Source organism: Oenanthe melanoleuca, chromosome 2 (genome assembly GCF_029582105.1).
Source record: "Oenanthe melanoleuca isolate GR-GAL-2019-014 chromosome 2, OMel1.0, whole genome shotgun sequence".
Lineage (NCBI taxonomy): Eukaryota > Metazoa > Chordata > Aves > Passeriformes > Muscicapidae > Oenanthe > Oenanthe melanoleuca.
In genome coordinates this window covers 31,765,657-31,774,287 of record NC_079335.1, presented here as the reverse complement: position 1 = coordinate 31,774,287, position 8,631 = coordinate 31,765,657, and the positions used below count along the sequence as shown (strand labels likewise).

Sequence of the window (8,631 nt, the reverse complement as noted above, 5' to 3'; positions counted from 1 at the left end):
AAGATTTTCACACAGCTTTCTGGTTCACTGCAGATAACCAGGAACCTGCCCATTTAACAGCACACAGCTCACTTCATAATTTATTGTTGCAACTCAAAACCTCATCTATTACAAATCCTTCCAAATTTTCTTCCTCCAAATGAAGGTTAAGCAGTATCTACATACTGCTAATTTAAACTATGGCTCTTTGAAACCGATGACTCTAAACTGAACCTGGCAAACCCCACCAGTTTAGGAGAGGATCCCAAGAAGAGACCAATTGAGACAATAGACTGTTTTGTGCAAGATTGTTTTATTAATAGACCAGACTTTGAAATATCGCAGCTGGGCATCTTTACCTGCAAGGCAAAAAAGAAAAAGGTATGATTAGGCACATGCAGATCTGAAACAACTCCGGCCACATGAAAAAATAACACATTTTTACAGTTTGTAAATTTGGCTGAAAACACTCATTTCACTGGATTTAAGATTGCAGTAGTCTCACACACAGTAACTATTACTGAAAACAGGTATTTTGAGTACCAGACCTAACAGGATAAACACTTCCACCTTGAACCACTGATTCCTATACTTGATATTTAAAGACAAGCCAAGACATTGTGCATATTTCTAACTTCTGCCTGCACTCTCATTTTTGGCACATTTCAGAGACTGTTTACATACAAAAATGAAAGCAAAAAATCCAACTTGGGTCTAGTTCCTGTAAAGTTTGCTTGAAAAAATAATGAAATTCAGTATGTTGCCAATACAGATTGTTAACATTTACTTTCAATTACTATGCTCTTTCCTCCCAGTCTACATGAAGAAATCAGTACTGGAAGTCTATTTTTTTCATTCACTTGAGATTATCACTTAAGAACTAAGTGACAAATAGATAAGGAATAAAGACAAATAGCAGAAAACTATCTACTTATAAGAAAGAGGAACACTCTACTTCAGATACACAGGCCTAATGACATTACATGGAGAGTACTGCCAGTATGTCACCTGAACCTACTACTCCAGTTTGCCCAAGGCCTCAGTAAAAATCTACAACATACTTCTATTTTCTGCATGTAGGATACTCAAATTTTAAACATGCACTCCATTCAGGACCACAGGAAAAGAAAGTTGAAGAGAGAAGAATAATCTTAGTTATCTTAGATTTAGTTTGCAGGAAAATCATAACAACTGCTTAGAAGGATAAAGTAAGAAACTGCGAGGTCACTTCCCAAATTAAAAGATGAAGCTCTAATGTATGCCACTCATATGGGATGCTGAGCTACAAGTCCAGTGAAAAACAAGAGCAACCAGATGAATGATTACCCCTTGTTTCTCTGCCAATATACCAATCCTGGTAGACATTTACAACAACTGCAACAGTGAATGAGAAGCTTCCCACATGTTGGAAGGCTCCTGAAAACAACACTACCAGTATACATCTGATGTAGAAGATGGAGGAGAAAGGATCTACACTAACAGAAAAGTTGCAGTGCTTCCATTAAAGGCAGCATCATGCTCAGAAATCATACAGGAGCATAGGGTCCTCCTCAGCCTTGGTTATGCACTAACTTCAAGGACACATCTGCTGGTACTGAACTTCCAAGTTTCTGTCACCAGCAGCAAAATTTCTTCAATAATAGTAGTGGGAGTAACTTAACATCACCCCAGGCACCAAACATTACAGCAATTCTGCTTCTCAGAGTTACCAACATCTTCCCATAGCTGAGCTAAAAAGCTTTTCAAGAAAACTGTCCCCAGGTAACGAACTATTTATTTTCCTGAAGCTGGAATTTCCTTATGCCATGTAACTGGCACTTTAAAACTCTGCTGACTTCACAAATGAGAGGTAACAGCACAACATACAAGGAGCTTGAACTGAGGAAATCAGCAGCCTACAAAAAAAGCTTCAAGGTTTAACGCTGTCAATCAAACAGAAACGATTTCCAAAACCTCCTTTAGCTCTTTGGACAGAAAGCTGACCCCAATGATTTCAATTTGCTGTGCCTTGGTGGTTAAGAATATTTTGAAAGGACTTGATTAAAAAAAAAAAAAAAAAAAAAAAAAACAGCAAAACAACATAAAACTTCCTTCCCTTCAGGAACTTTTAATTTCTGGATTTCAGAAATCAATTTCTGAATCATCCAAATGCAACTACATCTGTTTTAAACTGTAAAGTCACAACACTATCTATTTTTATGAACCAGCACTCTGAAGCTAGAAATTCATAAGTAAACTTACGAACTTATCTGATCTAAAAGAAAAATCATAACCCTACAATAAAAAACCAACCAAACAACAAAAATCCTACACCAAACAAATCCCAACAAGCCAACCAAAAAATTATTTTGACTTTGGAGGAATCAGTTTGGGGAAAATTTGGTCTTTGTTTGATATTCTTTCCAAACACCCTAAGACAATGAAGTTTTCTTAAATTTCAGCATATCTTTCAAACCAAAAAGATATTTGACTGAAACTAAGATATGGGCAACACTGAAGGTAGTTCAGTGTCTAAAACGCCAAGTGAAGTACAAGAACTCTGAAAAAGAGTTGGCTATGAATAGCAGAGACTTCTCACCAAAGCAAGAACAGGAGAGTGACAACAATAGGAAGACATTGTTTGCAGTAGGTCCTACCTTTAGGACTCAGCTGCCACTGTTAAATCACTTTAAGTGTTAATAAACCTTCTCATTTCTACAGGACAGACTACTCAAATGGGCAAATTAGTCTTTCAAAATTACTAACTAAATCACTATACATTAAAGCTTTAAATGAATCATTCTGTACAAGCTGAAAATTTAGACCAGTCCTAATAAGGCTTTTCTAGAAAACCTGATAAAAACCACAGTACTTGCAATTACAAGACTTCAATCTTATTAGCAGGTCATTAATGAGGCTACAACATAAGACCAAATAAGGCTTTAAAATAAGTTACTGGTGATGTCTGTATTTCCTAAACATACCAGCGACACTGACAATTTAACTTTCCAAATGTTTAAGCTTTAGTAAGACTTCTAAAATAAAACCAGAACACTGTATTGTTCAAGCAGCTTTATACTGTAGGTACCACCCAAGAATGAGTGAGCATCGATTAAACTTGAATGTCTGACAAATAATGACAGCAGCCTGCAGAGCTGAACAGTTGATTGCCTTGGGCCATATCTCACCATTAGTTCATTCTCCTTATGAGTCTGTTGATCTGGTCTTCTCTGTTCCCAGCATCCCCACCTTCCACAAAGTGGATCGTTTTCTTCTTCATACCACCCCGAGGAGAGGATAACTTGAAGGGCCAAAGGAAGTTGTTCACAACTTTGAAGTTCTTGCCAACGGTGTAAATTTCATGGATCACATCTTCCATGCAGATGATGCCAAGCTTTCCTAAAATTCAGACACAGTTTTCAGAAAGACTTCAGAGGCACTGGTCAGTAACAAACTAAAAATTATCACGTTGTTACTGTCATGCCTACTTATTTTGATAAACTTCAGAAAGTCAGAAACCATTCACTTTGTCATGAAACCGAATGACTGACTTTTCCAATTAAAATGGATTAGCTGCAGCTGAGTAAAAGTTTAGCTGGCACAATTGGCAAGAGGCATCACTTTCAACTGTTAAATACTTGCTGCAAGCAGTGAGAAACAACAAAAAACAACCAGCACTTACTGAATCTTAGGAAAACAGACTGTTCTTTGGAGAAAAGCTAGATTAAATACACCCAAACCACTGCAATGTGGGGAACTCCGGGAAACTCACGAGCTATTAAGTTAGGCTGCTGAATAATGCTAGAGCACGTTTCCTTAATGCCTTTCTACAGTCTTTGGCAACATGTTACAAGTTAACTCTCCTAAAACACAGTGCTGAAAAGAGATTGCAAGAGAATCCATGTACCTTCAGGATGTTTATCCACTGCACAGGAAAAGAAACACACCTGACACAGCCTCATCTGAAGCAAAATGCAAATCAAGTGCCAAAAAAGGGAGAGACTTAAGTGGTCACTTTCAGTCATTCTGGCATGCAAGAGAAGGGAGCTTCCCAGAGCAGTCCATATCCCACCTGTTCACCATGCTTTGCTTTTACTGAATACACTGATCATTACCAAGTCCTTTAAACAAGTTTAAAAAGTCTGTTTACTCAATCACAAAAGTCAAAGACAAAATGTCTAATATTAAAATCTAAAAGTTCAAAGCTATGATGACTCTTTCATGCTACAGCACTTTTTTGTTACCCAAAGACCTACTGACTTTATGGGTCAAGGAGGTTACATTTAACATTACAAATTTAACAGGCTATAAATTTGATTCTTTACACCTTGCTTTGTATTAAGCAGTTAAGACAGAAGCAGAGATCATAACTGAACACCAGTGTACTCCAGTGAGACTTAAGGACACTGCCCAGCTCAGCACTGATGACCCCAAGGCAAGCAGCAGAATTTACCAAGGCGTTTCTGGATCAGGCGGTTGTCGGTCAGAGCAATGCGCTGCTTGTTGATCTTGCCGTAACCTCGCTTGTAGATCAGCTCATGCACAGACTTCAGGTTGGGGTAACTGAAATAGCCACATTCAAAAGAAGAATTTTAAGTCTTTGAAAGCCACATTTCAGGTTAATGTTAACATCCTTGATTTGGACTTCCATGCCAAACAACTAAAGGTCATTTTAGCGTGTCCCACATGTAAACACAAAAGCAACTGAGAAGCAAATCTCACACCAAGTTCCCAAGAACACCAGTATGAGAGTGCAATCATATCTAGCAGCCATTACCTTTAAAGCACTGCCTTAACCACATTTTCAATTCAAACACAGGAAAGCAAGCAGAAGATAAAAACCCCCTGCAAATCTAGATTAGCAAAATTTGCAAAACCCACTCAACACGTGCACCCTGATTGGTACAACTGGGCCTTTCACTCACCCCCAGGCAATGTAGGGTTCAACAATCCTCAGCATGTTGATAGAGGCTTTGTTGAGTTTTACAAAGGTGCCATTAAAGATCTGCCTCAGGCGAAGAAGCTGCAGAACCTTGCGAACCTTTGGGCTGACACCATTGGTACTGGAGAAGAAAGCAGAACAGCCTGAATGACCAACATGCCAGAAACAGCAGGTATCAGGTCAAAAAAACAACCCCATAACACAACAGCACTGTAACCATATGAAAACACATTTCATTAATCACACAAAGCAAGCTTAATAAGTTACTATTGTTATATATTTTAGTATAATGTTAAAACACCTATTTCCATGAAAATAACTGAAATAAGTATTATATTGAAACAATTTAGAACTAGCCTTGCACTGTCCTGAACATAATTCTTCCCATCACACCTTTTTTAGTTTTCTGTAACATCTTACCAGAGTAGAGCAAAACAAACACTTAAAGCTCAGCAGAATGTTTGGAAATAGGGGGCATGTAATTTTATCAAGTTAAAGGTGAGAAAGAGTAACTGCCTGCATGTATTTTCAGCCTTGTCTTCTTAAAAATCAGGGATTCCTTAAGACAGTAGGCAGCAAAATGATTTAGCCCTTAATTAAACACACCTCAAGGGCATGCACAATATCTACCAACAACTTCTCAAGCCACTGGTAGAAGGCTTTATCTTGTTAAAAGTATTTAAGCCCTCAAAACAGAGAGGTAACAGGAAAGCCAACCTCAGCACTTTTGAACATAAAACTGCTTATACCTGTATCCCACCTTACCCTCTTATCCTGATGACAAATGCCAGTTTTGGCTCAGCTGGGACATAGTAGTTGCCAGCTTTCCGGGCCATCCTGGCCATCCGGATCTCCTGCCTGTACATGTGCCTGTACTCCTTGTGGTAAGCCTGGGCTCTTGCATAGATGAGCTTCCTTTGTGCCTTGCGGTACTGCAATAGATTGGAAATTGCTTAAAGTTAGAAAATGCCTTTTAACGTGAAAATCACCTACAAGTAAAACGCCTTATTCTAGAACTTCCCCCAAGTAACACAGATCAGTATCACACAGCTCAGAACAACCCTCAGGGATGCTCCAGGGAACCTGGCAGGCTGTTACACAGCAACCCATGTTACCATTCCTGACTCTTTATCAGCACTGCAGTGATAAAGAGTAATGGGTACAAACTGGAAGATGGAAAATTCAGGATAGATGTGAGGAAGAAATTCTTTACTGTGAGGGGGGTAAGACACTGGAACAGATGGCTGTGGAAGGGCCAACCCTACCTGTGCTCAAAGCTAAGTTGGATTGTATCTCTGACCGACCTGGTCTAGTGGAAGGTGTCCCAGTCCACAGCAGACTGCAGCTAGACGATCTTTAAGGTCCCTTCCAACCCCCTACAGTTCTAGGATTCTCTGATCACACATCAAGCTCCCCCTCACAAAGGCCCTGTACAAGACTAACATCAACACGACAGATAACTGAACACTTCACCCTTAACTCTGCCCAGAACTTTATCAGCTGCTAAAAGCATGTTTTAGTCAAAAAACATTAAGAAAATATCAACATACTGCGTTAATATCAACATATCAATTTCTGTATTGCAACACATCAGTAGTAGCAGCAGCTACTCCAGCAAATAAGCCATCTGAGTCAAGGGGTCAGAGAATATTCACCTTTTTTATAGCCAGAATCTTCTTCTGACGTTTGGCTTTCATGACCGCATAGGCCTGCCGCTTCTTCAGCAGGCTCTCAGGCACAGAGGGCACCTTCTTTGCTCTGAAAGAAAACAGAAACAAAAGCTTTCAGCTGGTAGTAAGAAACTCAGTAATGTTACATATGACAAACATCAAAACTCTCACACACAACGTGTGTGCAAGCCTCGCTACCTTGAGCCACTTCACTCATCTTCCTCATCCCCACTGCTCCCAGGCCTGGAACAGCACCTCAGGACAGTTCCCTGGGACTGAACTTGCTGATTTTCTGTTTCTGAACATGCACCATTCACATTCTGAACCAGACAAGAAACCCTGACAGACCAACCAGAGCTGTACACAACCGTAACTACAAGGGCTTGTCCTACTTTGTTACAACTGGTAATAAAACAAAGGAATTTCAAGATAACTTCTCTCTGATTAATGAACATTTCAACACGTGCTTGAACAGGAAAAGCTTATTTAGCAGTACTGGGAAATTCATTTTACTGGACTCTCAACTTACTCAGATTATCAGAGAGTGGGTGATGTTGGAAGGGACCACAGACGGTCATCTGATCCAACTTCCCTGCTCAAGCAGGATCATCCCAGAGCACAGGGCAAAGGATTGCACCCGGATTGTTTTGAACACCCCCAGTGAGGGAGACTCCATAATCTCCTCTGGGCAACCTGTTCCAGTGCGTGGTCACCCGTACAGTAAAGAAGTTCCCCCTCAACTTCAGGCAGAACTTCCTGAGCATCACTTTCTATCCCGCTCCCTCTTGTCCTGGAGATTTTTAACTATTAGACGCGACAAAACTGCCAGAACAGCGTTTAGAGAGCCACAATCACCACGACGAGCGCATACGCCAGCACGGCGGACAATCACTCCCTGCTCCAGCCCCAGCACAGCGCTGCCCGCCCGCCCAGCCCGGAGGAACTCGCCGTCCCGGCCCCGCATTTCCGACGGCGCTCCGGGCCCGCTCTCCCTCCCCACCCCGCCAAGGGCCGGCGGCCGCAGCCGCCGCCTGCCGAAGGGCCGGGCCGGGCCGGTGGCGGCTCCATCTCCGCCGGCCGCTCCCTCCCCTCCCACCGCTCCCAGCCCCGGCGGAGGCGCGGCGGCCCCGGGGGCGGTGTGGGGAGGGCTCGGGCTGCGCGGCTGCCGCGGATGGCGGCGGATGGCAGCGGGCGGGACGAAACTCACTCCTTGTCCGCCATGGTAGCACCGGAAGAGAGGGGCGTGCGCGTGCGCGGCGCGCTCTTAGCTCATTCGCCCGCGCAGGCCAGGCCCTGCGAGCCGGCAGGACCCCGGTTCGGACGTCCTCCGTTGTGCCTGACCGCGGGCACCGGGGTGTCCGCTGAGTGCCTGAGGCAAAAGCGTCCGGGAGCCGCTTCTGCCCAGCAGGGCTGGCGCCGGCTGTGTCCCGGGATCGGCAGTGTCCCGGAATCGGCTCTATCCTGGGACCGCCTGTGTCCCGAGCACCGGCTGTGTCCCGAGATCGGCTGTGTCCTGGAACCGGCTGTGTCCCGAGGACCGGCAGTGTCTTGGGACCGGCAGTGTCCCGGGATCGCCGGTGTCCCGGAATCGGCTCTGTCCTGGGACCGACTGAGTCTTGGGATTGGCTGTGTCCTGGGCACTGGCTGTATCTTAGGATCGGCTGTGTCCCGAGCACTGTCTGTGTCCGTAGTATTAGCTGTCCCCTAAACACCGACTGCGCTCCGGGCACTGGCTGTGTCCCGGGCATGGATGGTGTCCCGGGCACAGGTTGTGACCCGGGCATGGGCTATATCCCGGGCACTGGCTGTGTCCCAGAACCGGCTGTGTCCTGAGCACTATCTATGTTCCGAGCACTGGCTGTGTCCCGGGCATGGGCTGTGCCCCGGGCACCGTGTCCCGAGCACTGTCTGTGTCCCGGGCACTGGCCGTGTCCTGGGACCGGCTGTGTTCCCAACACGGGCTGTGTCCCGGGCATGGGCTGTGCCCCGGGCACCGTGTCCCGAGCACTGTCTGTGTCCCGGGCACTGGCCGTGTCCTGGGACCGGCTGTGTTCCCAACAC

At 44.2% G+C, this 8,631-nt stretch overlaps 1 protein-coding gene across 1 annotated transcript; it reads right to left on the bottom strand.

Annotated features, from left to right (window-relative positions):
- Positions 1 to 273: 273 nt before the first annotated feature.
- On the bottom strand, positions 274 to 8,331 carry RPL7 (ribosomal protein L7). Its single transcript, XM_056484164.1, has 7 exons — positions 7,778 to 8,331; positions 6,556 to 6,658; positions 5,666 to 5,832; positions 4,884 to 5,021; positions 4,412 to 4,521; positions 3,147 to 3,357; positions 274 to 338 (listed from the first exon to the last, which is right to left on the bottom strand). Exons 1-6 carry the CDS (start codon positions 7,789 to 7,791, stop codon positions 3,149 to 3,151), a joined length of 741 nt encoding a protein of 246 aa, XP_056340139.1. The 5' UTR covers positions 7,792 to 8,331; the 3' UTR covers positions 274 to 338; positions 3,147 to 3,148.
- Between the last annotated feature and the right edge of the window lie 300 nt (positions 8,332 to 8,631).

Coding starts and splice junctions, on each gene's coding strand:
- RPL7 (XM_056484164.1), bottom strand. Junction 5,833..6,555: donor AGATTCTGGCTATAAAAAAG/GTGAATATTCTC, acceptor AATCTATTGCAG/TACCGCAAGGCACAAAGGAA. Junction 5,022..5,665: donor TTTGTCATCAGGATAAGAGG/GTAAGGTGGGAT, acceptor TTTCTTCTCCAG/TACCAATGGTGTCAGCCCAA.